The sequence below is a fragment of the Pseudonaja textilis genome, chromosome 3 (assembly GCF_049901715.1).
Source record: "Pseudonaja textilis isolate UNSWEBS1 chromosome 3, rPseTex1.2, whole genome shotgun sequence".
Taxonomy (NCBI): domain Eukaryota; kingdom Metazoa; phylum Chordata; class Lepidosauria; order Squamata; family Elapidae; genus Pseudonaja; species Pseudonaja textilis.
In genome coordinates this window covers 57,598,427-57,618,269 of record NC_141992.1, presented here as the reverse complement: position 1 = coordinate 57,618,269, position 19,843 = coordinate 57,598,427, and the positions used below count along the sequence as shown (strand labels likewise).

Here is a 19,843-nt window from a genome sequence, read left to right as displayed (position 1 = left end):
TTGTTAAAAGTATTTCTAAACCACATCTCATTAGAAAAGCAAGTTACAACTATCCTTAAAGCTTTTTGGAATAAAAAAGAATAAGAACAATAAAATATTGAAACAACCCACTCTAAGGCACATGTTATTGAATACAACTTTTCTGAGAACACTTCTTCAATGTATTTGTGTATGTCACTTTCCCAAATGTGTACTGTTTTATGAAGCATCTTTCCTGTACAACTTTGTACAAATTTCTAAGAGAAAGCGAGAGAAGGCCTCATTCACTGTTGCCACTGAATGGGTTTATTTTCTCTCATTTGGAAATCTCTGGAGAACTTTCCTCTTGAGACATGCTTGTCCCTTCTGTAGTGAAAGCTGTTCCCTCTCCCTCCCAGATTTTAGAAAACAAATCTTCCCAAAGATCCTTCTTCTAACCAGATTTTATGAGGGTCTGGACTCTGGGGAATACTTCCATGGGTACAGAAAAACTGAGCTCTGCAGACAATAATCTACGTATACAGTAATGGTTAATAGAACAGCAAAGAGGCAGAGCTTCATACTGTAATTGCTATTCCTTCTTTTCACCCTAATGTTTATCCAAAACCTGTGCTGACCAGATGGTTGACTTTGCTAGCTGGGATTATGAAAGCTAAAATCTATCTCTTCCGCTGGGACCTGATTAGGATTGATTGGCTTATATACAAGAGCAAATGTACTCGTACTTCAAATAATATAATAATGCTCACTAGTTTAGCCTTGTACCTTTGGATCTTACAATGTTGCTTTCTTTGGTTAAATCAGACAAGTGATGTCTACCTAGAGGTGATGGTGGCTTTGAAGCAGAGGTTTTTCCAATTATTTAATTTAATTTTTGTTGGCTGCCGTATTATGATTATTATTTTTAACACACAAATTACACTAATTAAATTGGCCCTATTTCTTACCTTCCAACGGCTGTACGTTTCAAGACATCATCTTGGAGGCCCGCTATGGCTCCCAGCACCGCAAACAGAGGAGAAGCCGCACAGCTTTCACAGCCCAACAACTGGAAGCCTTGGAGAAAACTTTCCAGAAGACTCACTATCCAGACGTGGTGATGCGGGAGAGATTGGCAATGTGCACTAATCTACCAGAGGCTAGAGTACAGGTACCCATCAATTAGTATTCCTCATGGGAATGCAATTGAGCTAAATGCTAAATGATCCATGGATACATGTTTTGTCATGATAATAGTGTCTCAGGCACAACTAAGTATATCTAAAGAATCAACTAGTTCTTTAGCAGCAAAAATGCCTATTAGCTACAGTAAGATGGAAGAGGGTTGGTTTCCTTTAGTTGATGACTGTAGGTGTGTGTGCTGTCATTTCTGTAGTCTTAGTCCAACTGTTAGATCTTTGAACTCTGACAACAGATCATATAGTTCATAAATATACTTCTCCTAATTGTGCATAACTGCTGTGTTAGGACCCCGGGTGGCACGCAAGCAAAACTTGCTACTGTAGGCGAAAGCTGGTCAGCTTTTATTCAACCATGATCCCAATTCCTGGTCTGTTTCCCAAAGTCTCTGCCCACAGGGTACACCTACAGTCCATGAGCAAGACTTGAACTCACAAGCCTGCACACGCTTTGTGCAACTTCTCAGCAGTGGAAGTCCACCAATCTCAAGGCAAAGGATCAAACTTTAGTCAACAAAAGCAAGGATTCTGGAGAAAAGTTCTTCTAGGAGCTGTGGAAAGTGTTGCTGTGAAATGCAACACTTGTTCCCAACAAAAGCCCCTCCCCACAGCGTCTCCTTAAATGCTACTATCCAGGTGATCCTCGTGAGGAGGGGCAGGGTGCCTCCTCCTGAGTAGATGGGTCGCCCTTTGCTGAGTCTACCTCCTCTCCATTCTCTGCACTCAGGGAACAGGTGGGGGGGAGCATTTGCTCATCTCCGGAGCTCCGCTGCTTCTCGGCTCCGCTGCCTACTCTTTCCATCTCCTCCCCTCTTCCTTAGTCAGCCTGCACCTTCTCTGCCTACTCTTCCAAGGCCCGATGGGCCCAGGACTGCCTTGTCCTCATCCCCAGGTCATTCCTCAGGGGCCATAGGGACTGCACCCACTCCCTCCATCGACTCCATCTCCATTTCCTCCTCTTCCTTGAACCTGGGCTCCGACGGGGCCATGACATGCCGCTTCAGAGCATAATATGATTATAAAACACCCAGACAAATAGATCAAGCTTCCTGGCCATATTTCTTTTTTTTTGGTCCTTCAGGTATGACATTCCCTTAGTGATTAACATGCACTTATTTCTGCTTCTATGCTATATACATTTGATGTATTTTATACATACCAGCTACCTAAAAGTTGTTCATAGTACAGTAAAAGCTTGGAGCTCATATTCTGATTGAGATCAATGCCTGGGCAGAGGAGCAGGCTTAAAGTTGTTTCAGAAAATCGAAATACCATGGGAGAATTAAGAAAGGGAAAAAACCCAATAATGCCAATGAAGCTTTCTACACTTCCCCCTCCTCTGTTTCATGTGAGATGGTAGATTTCATAAACTATCCCCGCTTCTATCGTAGCGGTTTCCATTAGGATGAATATACTAGTATAAAAAAAAATGAGGCTTACTTGATGTTATATATTTAACATGTAAAATTAATCCTGCAGATGCAGTAAAGCTAAGGCATGTTAATTTGTAGCTGTTCCTCATTAAGAGTGTTTAGATATCATTCCTGCTTGTACTTTATACACACACTTCTAATAGCTGCCAATGACATGGGATCCAAATGAATTGTTTTGATGATGGCAACCCAAGGCTTGCTCTCAAACTCACAGCACTATCCTATGCACATATCTTATATAATTTTATTTAAAAAATTAAATTATAACAATTAATGCAACGTAATATAAAGTAAAAAGAAAAGAGAGAGAGGTGTAAGAAAAGAAAAGAAAAAATAGAAAAAGAAGAAAAAAGATACAAAGAAGTAGCTCTCAATTTTCTTTACAACAATTGTAAGTACACTTATATGTTTACCACTTACACTATGGTTACAACTTATCTCCTTTCTTTTAAAAATTTATTCTGTTTAATAATCAAAAACATGAATCATAATTTCATTTTTTTTGTTCCATGCAAAAAAATTATAAGATGTTCTCAGTCAGTTATAAATGTAGATATTGTCTTTTCTTTTATAAAAAAAGTCAATGTACTTATGCGTACAATAATCTTCTGTCATTATCATGTACAAAAGTACAACTTTTTCCCAACTGCTTGTCCAGTTTATCCCTTCCAAAAGAGAACCCCTCTGGTTTCTACTGTATATTAATCTTAAAATCCTCCAAAGCAGTGTATGTATTTGGATCCAGAATTTTTTAGCTTTTTCACACATGATACAAAGATGATACAATGTCCCTTCTTGTCGTTCGCATTTCCATCATAAATTTGAAATGTCTTTATACAATTGCTCAGGTGGCGAATACCAATGATCCATCATCTTATAAAGGTTTCCTTAATATTTCAATCCTTTCAGCCACATATTTTCCCATTGTTCCATCTGTATATCACAGCCAAAACTTTTAGCCCCCTTTATCATAAAATAATAAAAATGTGGATCTTACTTCTGCAGCAACAAAAAAGAGAAAAAAAATTGAGATGCAGTTGTTTTATACATTAGTCTCCAACTAAAGGAAGATCTTGTATTGACAGATCTGCATTGTAGATTAATTGGGATAGAAGTTAATTTGCATGGAGCTAAGTCTTTGAATTATATCTTGTTTTAATTTTTTAAAATAATCATTTGTTTCCCCTCTCTTAAGTAGCATTTACTCCATTTATATTCCACATTAAGCATTTTACTTCATCATGAAGCCAAAAGTTTAGAAAAATCTATGCTTGTAGCACTTACTTCAGTATCATCTTTCAATTTCTTCTTGCATTATTGGGACTTTTGTGTAGTCTTTTCTGATACCTCCATGTCAATCTCCTCTTTCTCTTGGATTTTTCTAAAAATGTCCTCATTTTCTTGACATAATTCAGTCAAAACCTCTGCTTTTAAAAAATAAAAATCAAACCTTGTAATTTGTCCTATCAGAATGGGTTTTTTTTCTGCAGTTAAAAAAAACTCTTGTGCAAAATTTTAATAGGAATTTCTGTAAAAAACAATTATATCTGATCTATCAATCTTCAATCCTGTATTAAAATGCTGCTGCAAAACCTAATTTCTTGCCTTCTTCCTGACAAATTTTACCAAAACATCCCCTAGAACAGGGGTGTCAAACTCAAGGCCCATGCGCTGGATCAAGCCCACAGGGGGCTTAAATCTGGCCCACGGGGCTGGCCTGGGAATAGCAAAGGACCGGCCTGCTGTGCAGGGCCCCCCTGTGCCCCATTTTGGCTGGTAGCATGCTGCAGGGGGCATCCGTCCCGTCTCCCCCCACCTCCCAGTCAGCCTGCAGAGGAGAACTACAATGCTGATCCAGCCCTTGAAGAAATCTAGTTTGACACCCCTGTCTTAGAGCATTTCTTATTCGTGCACACCTCGGATTTATTCTACATGCTTCAGCAACTTCTACTTCAGTGTCCTCTTCTTCCTAATTCAGAAAGTTTGCCAGGGATTTAATCAACTTTTCTCTAATATCTTTATTCTTCCTGGATTACTCTTAAGTCTCAAACAAAATTCCTTCTCTCTCAATTCCAATAGAGATAGATTATATAGTTCTCTTTCTTTTTTTTCTGTTTTAAGATCTAAATTTTTCAATTTAGTCATTGACCTGTTTTACTCCATGGACACTTGTTTTACAAACTTTCCACCTTTTTAACTTCACCTTTCAATTTATTTAAAACATTTTCCCAAAAAATCAATCTTTCAAAATAACTATCCCCTTCAACCATTTTAAACTTTTTGATATCAGCCAAGCTTTTTGCAAAAATAAAAATAAAAAATTAAGTCATTAAAGTTCTTCCTTCCTTCCTTTGTAATCCCTCCTCCCCCCAAAAAATTATAACTCACCAAATGGATTCTTACTTCATCACTTAGAAAATATCTGTTTAGTTAATTACATGCTGATTGGGAGTCTTCAGCCCCTGCAGTCATGAGAAGAGTGGTCCAGAGCAGGGGTCGCCAACCTTTTGGACCTCAGGAACCACCAAACTCATAATTTTAAATCCTTCGGACCAGAGACCCTGGAAAATCCCCCCCAAAAAGCCTGCAGGAAAATTCCCCAACCCATTTTCCTGCCGATCAATCATTCTTTATTTGGGATCGCAGGATACCCTCTCCAGCTCCATTCTTGGGGTGGGAGGGAGAGAGACTTTTGGCTGCATGCAAGGAAAGCAGCAGAAGCAGCAGAAGTCTTTTTTTCTCTCCCCCAAACTCCACCAGCCTCTTGGAGCAGGATGCCTTGCAAGGTCCCAAAGACTGATTTCTGGCAGAGTTTAGGGGAGAGAAAGAGTTTTGCTGCTTTCCTTGCGTGCAACCAAAAGCAGAAGCAGAAAGAAGCAGCCCGTGGCCTGGCCAGGTCAGGCGCGTGGGACGCATGGGGCAAGTTCTCCCTTCCCCTACCTCATGTTGTTTGCAATGCATGTGGGCAGCGCAGCCTTGTGTTCCTGCACAGCCTGGATTAACTGCTTTGGGTGGTGCTTTGGGTGTGACATTTCTCTGCGGACCACCAAAATTTTCTCACGGACTACCAGTGGTCTCTGGCCTACTGGTTGGCGACCACTGGTCCAGAGTACAAAATGGGTGATCGCATCTCTCATTTATCCAGAAAGATTTGTGCCTGCTGATATCTGCTGACCTGGCTGCTGATCAATATTGCCATCCTTGCCTTTTCCTCATGATCTTCAACAGAAGCTCAGAGCTAATTTTATGCATATTGTCCCAACAATAAATTCAAATACACTGATGTGGTTTAAATGTGCATAGGATTTAAATTTATATACTACATCAACATCTTCTATCTGCTTTAATTTTAAACCTTTATCAGACCCAGATTTATTGCAGGTCATATTTTCAAACAAAACAGGAGTTTGCAGCTATCCATTTATAAACAGGAGAATATGCTGATTAAACATTGAATTTGTTTGAATTTGTCCATGTAATTTGCTAATGTTTCTGGAGTGTGCATGATAAAGAAGATTCAATATTCAATTCCAAATTTTACCTTTTCCTCTTTTCTTTCTCTCTCTTTTTTTTTTCTCTTTTCGATGGGAAACAAAGGTTTGGTTTAAAAACAGAAGAGCTAAATTTCGAAAGAAGCAGCGCAGCCTGCAGAAAGAACAGCTACAGAAGCAGAAGGACTCTGAAGCCAATCACAGTGAAGGCAAAGCAGACACTCCCGTGTTAGAAACACCAACTCCAACTCCCGATCCAGACAGGTCTCTGAGCTTGCCAAGGGAGGTAAACGCAGAGCTCAGCCTGACTCTCTCGGAGCATTCAGCCAGTGAGTCAGCAGCCGAAGACCAGACTGATAAAGAGGAAGAATTCAAGATCTCCCTGGAAGAGAACAAGGAAGAGAAAAGCCCTGAAGGGGAAAACAAGGTGCTGAATAGTAAGAGGGCCAGTCCAAAAGCAGGTGAGAAGAAAACCAATTCCCTTTGCTAAGAATTTTTATCTCAAAATCCCATGTTAGATTAAAGCATGCAAACTCTGGTTTCCAAATCTCTTAACAATGTAAAAGCTTTTTTTTTTTAAAAAAAAGATGTTGAAGGTAGAGAAGGGAAACACACAACAAAGACAAGGTCAGAAAATACTGAGAACATTAAAAACCCTTTAAAATAATCCTACCGAACCATTTCAGTCACTTGCAGATGGATTATTTCAAAAGAGAATTTTTGTCTCTGAAGAAAAGTGACCTAAACATTTCTCAGAGTTTGCTCCTTTTTCTCTTGAGTTATTCAGTTACATCACGTTCATTATTTCATTCACTGAGTCAGGCAGAACAATGCGAATGAAGCAATGTGGTTGCTTCATTTTTCTGGAATCTGGGCTAGCTAGGAGATTGTTTCACAAATCCCCAATATTCTCAAAGCATTGTCATGATCCTGAAGTTGTTTCTTTTTACCTAAGCATCAAACTGAGCAAGCACCAATTTAACCAGGTAACAAACTGTTACGTGTAACGGTATTGCCAAAGAAGACTAACATTAACTCAGGTCTAGGAATCACAAAGTTACAACTTTATATTGTAAAAAAATCAGGGAAGACCTTCATCCATCTTGGTGCAGCTTTAGAGCAATTTTTCCAAATATGACAGGCCGATGGGATGTGTACAGCATTCTCAGCTATTTCCTACAAGCAGAAGCCCTGTATCCATCTTAGTGTGATGTGTTTTTTTCCAGATTACAATGCTTCTGCTTTAATGAACCCAAGGGTGACATTTCACACAAGTGATTCATTCTTGGATGAGTTCAATCCAGGTTTATTGGAAGCTACATGGCAAATGTTTAAAGACTAAATGCTTGGTGCCAAATAATGAGATTGCCTTTATGAAAAGTTGGTGTTACCATCACTTTATTGTCACATAACAATTGGGCAAAGGAGTGATGTAATAATACTGAGCATGACAGCAATAAAGGAAACAGAAGTGTTATAAATTGCTGCTATGTAAATTTTGGCCTTAGACTTAGATCCAACAACATTATTTTCTCCTCTTTTGAACATCCTCTTTACGATTGCTAAAGGAATCTTCTAATATCTTCTAACCCAGGTCTCTAAGCTTGTTACTGCATGAATATCTATTCTTAGAAATGTATGCATGTTTTAATTTTTGTTGTAAATCCCTACCTCTGAATGAAATTTGTAATATATAAAGCAAACAATTTAAAAGTGTTTTTGCATTTGTATGAAAGGGAGAGTAAAACTGTGCCTTAGGATATCATATTATATCTGGATCAGAATTACTAAGAATGATTGGCAGGGTTTTAGACAAAAATGTGTCCAGTGGCATCTGAAATTCTAGGATTCAAGGTTTTTTACATGAAAGAGGGAGCTGTAGATTTTCAGAGGTTGCTAAGTACATCCCGCTATATCTCTTGGCGTTGTGAGTTCTGTCGGGGGTTGCTGGCAGTTATGGAAAAGCAACGGAAAGGCCGTGGGTTCTCTTCCCCCGGTTTATACAAATCATGTTTTCAAGCATGGCGTTACAGCCATCATTCTTTCCCCCTTACCCCACTGCACAGAGCTTGAAACATCTTTTAAAAATCCCAGTGCAATTTATTCATACCAGGTCAGAGCTTAGGTCTTCACTGACTTGATTTTGTTGTATTTAACAATACAGAATCCCCTGTCAGCACAGCTGCCTCTGCATCCTCCAGCAGCGGCATGTCTCAGGCGCATTCCTATTCGTCTTCTCCTCTCAGCCTCTTCCGCCTTCAAGAGCAGTTCCGCCAACACATGGCAGCTACCAATAACTTGGTCCATTATTCGTCCTTTGAAATGGGAAACCCCTCTGCCATGCCATATTTGGGCATGAATGTCAACATGGCACCCCTAAGCTCACTGCATTGCCAGTCTTACTACCAGTCCCTCTCTCATGCCCAGCAAGTGTGGTCCTCTCCAATTCTCCAGGCATCTTCCTCTCTTCCCAGCCTGAACAGTAAAACAACCAGTATTGAGAATCTCCGGCTGCGAGCAAAGCAACATGCTGCCTCTCTGGGATTGGATACTTTACCAAACTGAGGGCCTAGCCAAACTCCAGCAAAAGCCCGATAAACAGATGGCTTCAAGAAAATGCCCAAGTCTCTGCCACAGGAGAGAAGGATTTCTGATGTAGAGCCTACGACTTTCAATTTTGTCCCCATTAAGGTGCTCCCATTTGCCGGGAAGGGTTGACAGAAGTTGTGTGGAGACCACATCTGGCATTACCTCTGCCTCTTTGCACTGGCCAATAAAAAAAATAGCCTACAGAAACGTGTTTTAAAATGTGAAATTGTCTTCAGAACTGTGAGTCAAATATGAACTATTTGGGAACATTGTTATTATTCTATGTGTTGAGAGCTTCGCTTTTATTTGGGGCGGGAGGAGAACTGGGAAGAGGAAGTCCCACTTCAAGCTGTATATAGTTTACATGTTCTTTCACTTGTGTGTTAATATCAGTGTTGCCTTATGCAGAATTGTGGAACACCCCTCCTTCCATTTTCTTTTACCTTTTATACTTATTCAGTAGATGGAATCAATAGTGTCATTACAACAAAAGGCAGAGGAAAACAAGAAAATTCTTTATCAGCTGGTTTTACACAGTCAGTATTCCTAATGCAGTTGAACAAAAATAGTTCTGAAACTCCAGTGCCACTTTTCTCTGCATGTTACGAACACCAGGATATAATTAAGAATTGAGTCCTGGTTAAGCACTTCCAGTCGGACAGGTTCAAATTTTTCTTTGAAGCACTTCCTCAGACAAAATGGCTGAAAGCCCTGCTAAATTTTCTGTACAAATTCCAAAGACTATTTCTCTCTTCTGCTAAGATACATCGTTTTCTATTTGTATGTTTGTGCAACTTTGAAACTGAAACACAGTTATGCAATGGTGTGCTTTATCTGCCAGGTCTTTTCTGTATTAGTTGCATGCAAGAGATGTTGGCACCCTTCCACTGGACAGTGCATGGCACCTTTCTCCTGCCACCCAGGCAAAGTGCCCTGTATTGTGTCTAATAAATTTGCTTGGTATCGGAGACAGGAAATCCCAAAGGCCCCTTCCATCCTCCCTGTAATAATAGTAATAATACATTCCATAACCAACTATCTGCTGACATTTTATTATACCATCTGATGGTAGAGCTAGTCCTTACATCTGTGCTCTAATTCATACTATGTTATTCCATATGTATCCTCATACCCAAGGAGATTGCCTGCAATATCATAGCGCTTTGCCTCCAATTATGGAGTGGTACATCAACATCAGAAATGCTCTTAAGAAAATCTTAAAAACTTCTATTCTATATATGATGCTTTTTCATACTGAGACTCACAATTTACACAAGTTGTAATTGGCCTAAGTCCTCCTGACTCTGATGGCTCTAAATGATTTGGCGGTAATTTAAATCCAAACAATGAATTTATTTAGATTGGGTCAACAAAAGTGATTTTTTTCAAGACAATAACTCTGTTGCTTTTAATTTAGAAGACAATGGTTAACATTCACTTTTATGTTTTAAAATATCTACCTGATATTTACAAGCAAGGTCATGGTTTCATTCTGCTTAAAATAATATTTCTTAAATGCCTACAAAGTAGTTCTCTCCAGATTGGTTGGATTTCAGTTCAAGTCTTGATCCCTATGAATTATAAAAGTTACTGTTGCTCAATATTCCTGGAATGCAACCAGGTTGAGGAAGGCAGAGATTAAATAGTACAAAAGTGAACATAGGACACTGAGAGCTTAAGAAATGGGGAAAATCAAGGTAATATTAAAAATGTATAAGAAAGATGCTACAATGAAGTTAATCCTTCATACAAATTAATTTCCTTTAAAAGACATAGGAAATACATGGAAAAATATATTCCAGAATTTTTTTCCAGATTGGTTTGTAATCCCAATGGCTAAATAGAAGAGAAATCTTATAACGAAAGATTATCATTTTAAAATATTATTGCCTAAAGTCTGTAGGAACTTAAGAAGTTAGCAAACTTACTTTAGAACTTTTATTTTCTATAAATGAAACTCTTTCCTATTATTTTTTTCCCTTAAGGGTTGCAAAGGTTATTCGGGTAAAATTGAGACTTGCTCAATCCAGGTTTGATTTTGGAAATTGCAAGCATGCCTCTATTATTGAGTGCAAAACTTTCATTATTGTCATAATTTTTTTGGATACTAGTTATGTATCTTCCAAATTTAAGATCATACATTCTGCAGAAAAAAACCATTTTTCATTCAGGAACATAATGCATACAGACATACACAATATTTGTACATCTTGTAATTACTGAAGTATTTAATTACCCTCTTATGTCAAGGACTTTGTAATTAAACTGAACAAAAATTCTGTTGCTCTGAAAGCTTTCATTGAATAAAAACGTTCAGTTAACACATAACATGTTACTCTCAAAATTACTTTAGCATTTCTCAGATTCATTACAGTAAAAATTTGATTTCGATGGAGAAAAATAAATAATAAAAAGAAAAATTAATGAATCGTAAATTAGTCTTCCCAAAAATAGATTGTATATATATGACCAACTGCTTATGTTACAATCTGGTTAATAAAATAATATGTTGTCTCTTTTAAACATAAGCAAAGCATACATGAATAGAATCACAGATTTTGAATCTGAAATTATATTCTTAATTTTTTCAGAGCAGTCTCGTACACAATTTCCAAGCTCCATCTTGAGACTGAACTGGGCAATCCTTTGAATATTTGATCCAAATTTAAGCCCTTAGAACTCTAGATACATTTCTTAGATACATTTATGTATCTGAAGTCTAACCAGGTTTTGAAAACAAATTGTGTTAAAATACAACCAAGTTCATACTAATAGGGAAGGAAAAAAAGTTCTTAAATTGTAGTGTGTCCTGTTCAGGTGCTTCAGCAGATTATTCATTTCCATTATAGGGGACCATATTGTATTCTAATTTACTTTCCAATGGCTGAATCAAAAGACAGGTGGAGCCCCAGAAAAAAAGTGTTTGTGTGTGTGTGTGTGTGTGTGTGTGTGTGTGTGTGTGTGTGTGTGACAAAAGTAAGAATCTTATCATCTGCATTCAAACCAAGCTATTCATTCTCTTACATAACCAATGGCTTCCACTCTGTAAAGATATCATTAGCCTGGGCAGAGGTAAATGAAGCTTTCCATTAATTACAAAATTCTCTCTCTGATCTTCAATATCACATACACAAATATCTCAAAGGCTGAAAGCCAGAAGCTGGGAACAAAACTAAGCTATAGCCCTGAAATATTAGTTTTTATGTGCAGGCACCTCATGAACTCCCTTTTGCAGTCTGAAGCAATTCAATTAACTTTTTATTTGACACCTCCTGAACATTTTCACAAGAAGGCTATGGGGAGTGTTCCAGATATTGTTAAGCTTTGAACATATCTGCACTTACCATTTGAGCTGCTCCTGTCCTTTGTTCCTGTCTAAATCAGCCTAGGCGAAACACATCTGGATTGAGACAATTTGGCCATTGTTTTCAAGGAAGATTAGACTGCAGGCTACTGTGACCTTAAATTGGACATTTCCATGTTGTTGTGCACTCTTACCATTTCATTGAAGAAAAGCAATTGGCAATCACTTCATCTTTCTGTGCGTTTTCATGCCTGTACATCGTACATTGTACATTGATACATACAAATACATACATTTTTGTATATGTATACACACACATATATAAATGTATGGTATTCAGCTTTGTTCAGGTATTTTCCCACGTCATTATAGTTGTGCTTTTAAAGTTGTAGCAGAAGCCTGATGATGGCAGATGAGATTCTGCCGAAACGTTGCTACAACTTTAAAAGCACAACTATAATGACGTGGGAAAATACCTGAACAAAGCTGAATACTATACATATAAATACCCCAAAAAACTTAAGAAAACACATATATAAATACATATATAAATTTATATATACATATATAAAATGCATATGTAAGTGCATTTTGGTTATATATACATTTAAATATTACATATATAAATTTATAAAGTTATTTATAAATTTATATATTTATGTAAATAACCAAAATGCACATATAACTAGATTCAACACCCAGCTTTCAAAATAAAATTCCTTGCTTGTCAACAGTTTTAAACTATGACAATTTTTTTTACCTTTTTTTAAAAAAATACTAGTGTTTCAAAAGGTTGCTGTTTCATAATCCAGCAAAATGTTTTTGTCATTATTCTGTTTCCTTGCTAGCTTAGGGCTTTAAAAATAATAGCGCAGAGTTTCACTGTTTCATTATTCTTTTTCAATCCCTGGAGATAAATGAGAGAGAGAATAAAAAAGAACCATTGTAGTTATCTAAACGAAAGAAATTGGTAATTAAAACCACACACATTTCTAATGGATTTGGAACCAGCAACCTCTTCTTTATCAAGCCAAGCTTTTAACCACCATGCTATCTGACTGGCACTGCTAGAAGTGATGTCTTTGATCAGGGCAAGTATTGTTTCAATTTGGAGGCATTTTTTTCCTTTGCAAAGTAGCAAATGAATTGCTGGGGTTAGTCTACAAGGAAGAAAAAAAACCTTCCAGTTGAAACAGACAAAAGAACTTGGATGACATAATAGGAAAAGGCTACTTTCCAAACATAGCAGGAAAAGCCCCTTGAGTTCCAAAGATGGAGGTGAATAAAGGCTGACGTTACCCAGTTCCAGCCTCAAAATGTTTTCTGTTCCATTGTGGGAACAAGCCATTGTGGGACAGCAGCCCCCCTAACCTTCTAGGCACCAGGGACCAGTTCTGTGGAGAAAGGTTTTTCCACGGACCAGAGAAGGTGTGGTTTTGTGTGCTGCCTGCATCCCACAGATGGGGCTTCGCTTGTTAGCAGGGCCCAGTTGCTGGCATGCCGTGGACTGGTATTGGTGGATGGACCAGATGTTGAGACCCCTGCCTTATAACTCCCAGTATTCTGTAGCTGACAGAAATAATAGCTCAGTAGCAACTGGAGGGCTACAGAATTCCTATATATTAAGCTCAGATATAGATTAACAGTGGATTAAAATGACTGAAGATGTTGTCTTTCAAATATATTCTCCATTGATAAAAGAGACTACGATCCTTTCTGATTAAAAGTTGTAAACTGGGGGTTATCAAACTTTTTCAGAGTCTGTAATCTGTTAGCTGAAAGAAATACAGTATTTGCATACCTAGAACTCCTGATCAGGAAGTAAAACTTTAGTGATAGAAGACTTTCTGTGTTCAAGTGATTTTTTTCCCCTGTTTTTTTAAAAATTTAGTTTCTTGTATAATCTCATCAAATTCTTGTGGAACCTTAAGGTTTTACAAAACAGAGTTTGAAAAATCCTGGGGTCAATCAGGTCTATCTCCCAAAAGTCAAAGATCTGTTAAAACTTGCTGAAGCTACTTTGTACAGTTATATATAAGGTACAGGACTAAATAAATATCCTGCTCTGGTGGTAAGTGGGAATGGCCTCTGGAGTTTGTATTCATTGAATAAAGTACAAATTTCATCAAATTCCATATTGATTTTATATATAAAACAACTTAAAGCCGAGAAAAAAAAAAGAACGTGGTATGTTTATTATGCCCATCCAATTACTCTGGAAAAACTTGTGCTTTTCTAAAGCAATTCAAATGCACAGAAAATGCATTGGTTGGTTACTATTTTATTTATTTATTTAGTGGAGAGAAAGGAGAGAACAAGTTTGAAGGCTTGGTATCAAACTCTACATCAATGGAGCTAGGAAATTCTCTCAGGAGAAGTCACATTTGAGAATAAATCTTTCATAAACTGATCTGTTACTTTTAATGTTTAAAAATCCTCTGTGGCTTTAAAAACATAGAATACATCAATTTCGATGTTGAGCTATTTGTAAAAAGGTGATTTACATTGCCTCAATAGATAGTCCTCAACTTACAACCACAACTGAGCCTCAATTTTCTGTTGCTAAGTGAGACGGTTGTTAAGGAAGTGCTGTCCCATTGTACAACCTTTCTTGCCTCTGTTGTTAAATAGATCGCTGCAGTTAAGTTAGTAACACATTTGTTAAGTGAATCTGGCTTCCCCGTTGATTTTGCTTGTCAAGAAGGTCGCAAAAGGTGATCGTGACTTCAACCATCATAAATATGAATCATTTGCTAAGCATCTGAATTCTGATCATGTGACCATGGGGATGTTGCAAAAGTCATAAGTGTGAAAAATAGTCATGTCACTTTTTTCACTGTCATTGTTACTTCAAATGATTACTCAATGAATGGTTGTCACTTGAGGGTTACCTCTACTTACCAACTTGACCATTGAACTACTAATCAAAATCATGCATGTGGGCCATATCTAGATAAAGACCTAAACATTTAAAGGATGAAAAAAACTGATATAATTTTCTGTAAAATTTAAGCTATAATGTAACAGTTTTGTGTTGTAGGAACTACCTGGCAATGCAAATATGTATAATATTTATTTATTCTCTGATAGTTTAAAATAAATACAATTGTATTCTTTTGAAGCAGGCTGCAGCATGACGCCATGTAACCAACTTGTGTCCGTCTTACTTTATGTAAAATGCCTGTTACCTTCAGATAATAAAAAAAAATATGAGGAAAATATGTTTCTTTGTTATTTATCGAGACAACATCAACATTGGAAGAATGATTGAATTGCTTTCTTCTTTTTTTTTTCACCTTGAAGGTTAGAAACACCTAGATGACATTTTATTGTTTTGAACAGTGATTTTATTCACAATATTTTAAAAATAAATAAAAAGATTCTCCAGTTCGGAATCAGATAGGAATTGCATTACTTGGACTGTTGGATCTGGCCCTCAATGCATGTCATTTTAAATATATAATTAAAAGGAAAAGGAAACCTAGTCATTCCATTCAAATTTTAAAAGTTGAAGTTTGGCATCTCAAGGTTGACAAGAATCAAAGCATATATGACAACCTCAAAGTCTGTTAAATTAAATAAAAATAAAACATTTTAGTCAAAAGTATTAAACCCATGAGACTGCCATGAAGTTGCCTGGAAATTTGCAAGAAAATAATTTTTTATGAAATTTGATTAATTTGGCCACAGTATATTAGCAACCTAACTAAAAATTATCAGTAGAACCAAGAGCAAAAGTTAGGAACCTCAATCTAGCGAATGAATAGATTTTTAATCTTTTTTCCTAACACATCCAACCTGGAATCATCATCCCTGCTTCTGTTTGTTATTAACAATCTGAAAAGAGTTATATCCTAAATGGATCTTATTTTCCTGAAACTTTTTCTATTCCCATATTTTAATTTAGGAAAATAATAATGATATAATAGTTAAAATATTTAAAATCACATATATCGTAGTATTGGAAAACTAAATTTGTGGTCCTTTCGTTCAATGGATTGAAGATCTGATTACGCTTGCCACTTATGAGTGGGCCGCATATACTGTAGATATAGACTTTTTAATGAAATATGAAAACTCATAATGCATTAGGACCATAAATGTATCAGAAATATAAATGCTTTGAACAATGTTTGTGTTAAATAAATAAATGTAAAATTTCAACGATTTATTATGACATATCATATTGTGTTTCTTGTTTTTGGTTGAATTTTTCACTTTTATTGCTATAGCACTTTTTATGTACTTTTTCTTTTTGACAATGTATGTTTCTATCTCTATTATTTTTGTGTTTTGCTCTTTATTACTAATTAAAAAGCAGTAAAACAAAATTTAAATTTAGAAATCATATATTTTCCTCTAAAGAGGGGTGTGTGAAATCAACACTTCCTAGTATAGCATTACAACCTTTTACAAATAAAAAAAATGCAGTGAACTTTTTCTTTTTTCTCAAGGAAAAAAACCGCACCTTAGAGACATCTATGACCTGGCTGACTGGGAATCTCCATAGACAGTTAACATCTTTTCTTCACACTTTCTCTCAGTAGCCTATATGCCCCCTTTAACAAGCCATGGTGTAACAGCAAGGTAGGTGCTGTCTCTGAAGCATCATGAAGCTAGTGGTAATCTTCAGCAGGAAGGACGAAGAATGAGGGTGAAGGTTCGTTCTCCGAGCTTGTGGGTTAGTTTCCAAACATTTCATTACCAGGCTAGGTAACAGCAGAGTTTAGGAGGTATCAGTGTTCTGTTTATAAGGGCTTCAGAAGTGGGGTATCAAGTAAGGATCTTGTGATGAGTCAGTTGTGAGTCATCAGTGAGTCTTGTGGTGGGTCAGGTGTGGGTGTGTTAAGTGAGGGTCTTGTGATGGGGAGGTTACATCAGATGAAGGTCATTGGGAGGTGAAACGCTGGTTGGAGGAGGTTTGCATGGGTTGGTTGAGGGTTGGTGCTGCCTCTTGTTGGCTGTGCAGTTGATTTGGATTCTGAGGTTTATAGGCTGGTTGTGGGCCAGTGTGTCTGTTGATGAAATTGCTTGTGAAGTGCCAGGCTTTGATGAAGTTATGAGCATGGCAGGGGATAGCGTGGCTGAAGATTTTTGGGTTGCTCCAATCGAACTGGTACTATTTGGTGTCAGTGTGCATAGGAAGAGAAATGACCATCACAAATTGACCATGAGCCATGGTGGCAAAGTGGTTAGAATGCGGTATTACAGGCTAACTCATCGCTCATTGCCAGGAATTCAATTCTGATTGATTTACCTTCTAAGGTCAGTAAAATGAGGGCCCAGATTGTTGGGGGCAATAGGCTGACTCTACAAACTGCTTAGAGAGTGCTATAAAGCACTGTGAATTGGTATATAAGTTTAAGTGATATTGCTATGGAATTAGACTGGGAGTGGGGCCAAACTCTCACCTTTCTTCCTCCCTCAGTCCAACCTACCTCACAGGGAGTTATTGTGGGAAAATAAAAGATCTAGTCATACAATACATAAATCTAAGATTGATCTAAGCTTTACATAAGATTACCTAAGATTCAGTTGTGTTCCCTCTAGCAATAAAAATGCACCTGGAGATAGAAGCAGCAATCACTTATTCCAGATTAGTGTATCATCAATTAGCTCTGATGCTGGCTTCACCCAGCACATTGAATCACAAATTAGTCAGTCATATTTCAGCCTCGCATGCATATTTTTTAAAAAAGAAGAACATGACATAAAATAAAGTGAATAGAAGGCATTGCAGGTAAGTAGAGCAGTAAACTAAAGTAACAGGCATGTAGCAAGAAAGCGTTGGGGAGAAATCTGAATAAAGGCTATTTAGTGTACACTCTGCATGAGATTGTTTCACAACAGTCAATCCAAGTAATTGGATATCCTTAGTAATATATGGAAATATGCCATAAGCATCAGTAAATGAGTACTGCATTAAATTTTCTCTCATTTCCATCCCTGAGTTTCTTTTATTCAATTTCTCCTGGCTAAAACTAAATAATCTGTGTGGTGCCAAAAAGGTCAGGAAAATGTACCTATTTTCTAATGTTTCTCTGAATAGGCTGTTGGTGCAATCTGAGTAATTCCTTATTTTGTTAAACTTCACACTGTTTCTATGAAATGCTTAGTGAATAACATCTTACACATTACTTGTCGAGTGCCAGATGTGATAATCATTTATCACCTTTATCTGCATCAAGTCCATTAAGCTCCTGCTAGCTGCATTAACCACAAAGTAATCAACTTAAATTCACTTTATATGACAGTATTTTTTCTTAAATCAGTAGGAGCAGTCAATTCCTCATTTATGTTGAATGAATCCATGTTTCAATGCTGCCTTTTCCCATGTATGAATAGTAAATTCGGAGGTTCAGAAGATTAGGGAACATAGGGAATGCTCGCATGATTAGATTAGCAGCCCACTTTTAATCCCAAATTACATGCTGGAATTAACAATTAAAGTAAGAGGAAATCTAAATAAAAAGAGCAACAATCAAAAGAAATAAGAACATTTCAACTCAACAGCCAAAACCTGCATGCCCACCAGAAAACTGTCTGTCTGTCTGTCTGTCTGTCTGTCTGTCTGTCTGTCTGTCTGTCTGTCTGTCTTGTCTGTCTGTCTATCTATCTATCTATCTATCTATCTATCTATTTTCTTAAGTTTTCACGGGTACTTACATGTATGGCATTCAGCTTTGTTCGGGTATTTTCCCACATCATTGTAGTTGTGCTTTTAAAGTTGTAGCAACATTTCGGCAGATGAGATTCTGCCGAAACGTTGCTACAACTTTAAAAGCACAACTACAATGACGTGGGAAAATACCCGAACAAAGCTGAATGATATATATATATTTCTTGCATTATATTTCTTTATAATTTATTGCAACTCTGCAGATTTACCTTCTATTACCGGGTATAAAGCTATATTTGTTTCATAGGATGGGAACCAAGTATAATATAAATTAATAACTTTTTTTTCCTTTCAGATGGCTATGGAAGTTCGGGTAGATTGCTTTTATGTTATGACTGAAAAAAATATTTCCAAATTTAGCTTGACACCAATAGTAAGATCCTTTCTGTGATGCTCATCATTCTAAACCAATATTTTGCAAATCACTGCACAATATCTTCCTAGAATCTCGTTATTATGTACAGACATCCCAAGACTTTGAAACAAGAGTTGAATATCTGAGTTTCACACCAATGTTTGTAACTCATCAGATTCATCAAATTTGCAAGTATTCCCCTTCTTAAAAATCTACTTGCCATTATGATATGTCCAATGTGGTGCCCTAGACATGGAGCTCCCACCTCACAATCAGGAGGATGTGAGTTTGGTCCTAGGTAGAGGCTAATATTTGGAATAGACTCTCCTGCTCGAACAGGGGTTTGGACTAGATGACCTCCAAGGTCCCTTCCAACTCTGTTGTTCTATATTTTTGGTCTACAAGAACAAACCGGGAGGTTAGAATAGTTTTAAGGGGCCAATAGATTGAAATGAAACTGCCTCTGACAATGGCTCTAGAACAGGGCTGTCAAACTCACAGCCCGCAGGCGAGATGTGTCTGTCACACACGCTGGCCATGCCCAAGCTCAGTTTAGTGAAGGGGAAAAAGTGATGATATGTCATTTGTTGATGCCGTGACGATGTGAGTTTGACACCCCTGCTCTAGAAAGGCAGAGAATTGTGTCATCCCAGCACAATTGTAGATCCCCTCAATACACTCTCTTGGTTTATTTATACTTTCATTGGTTATCTAAGGCCTGGAGCTGCTGCTAAAGATCAATATGATAGAAGGGCAGTGGAATCCTAGGTAGGTCTTGGAAACAGACAAACCAGCTGAGCAGCAAATTTATTATAACTAAACCTCAGTCCAGCAT

At 37.3% G+C, this 19,843-nt stretch overlaps 1 protein-coding gene across 1 annotated transcript in view; it reads left to right on the top strand.

Annotated features, from left to right (window-relative positions):
* The window catches only part of DMBX1 (diencephalon/mesencephalon homeobox 1), a 37,672-nt gene extending 26,046 nt beyond the window's left edge, over nucleotides 1-11,626 (top strand). The window contains exons 3-5 of the mRNA XM_026707305.2: nucleotides 951-1,129; nucleotides 6,188-6,542; nucleotides 8,246-11,626. Of these exons, the coding sequence (XP_026563090.1) occupies nucleotides 951-1,129; nucleotides 6,188-6,542; nucleotides 8,246-8,646 (935 nt within the window). The 3' untranslated portion in view covers nucleotides 8,647-11,626. The remainder of the gene's footprint in view (nucleotides 1-950; nucleotides 1,130-6,187; nucleotides 6,543-8,245) is intronic.
* The last annotated feature ends 8,217 nt before the right edge of the window (nucleotides 11,627-19,843 follow it).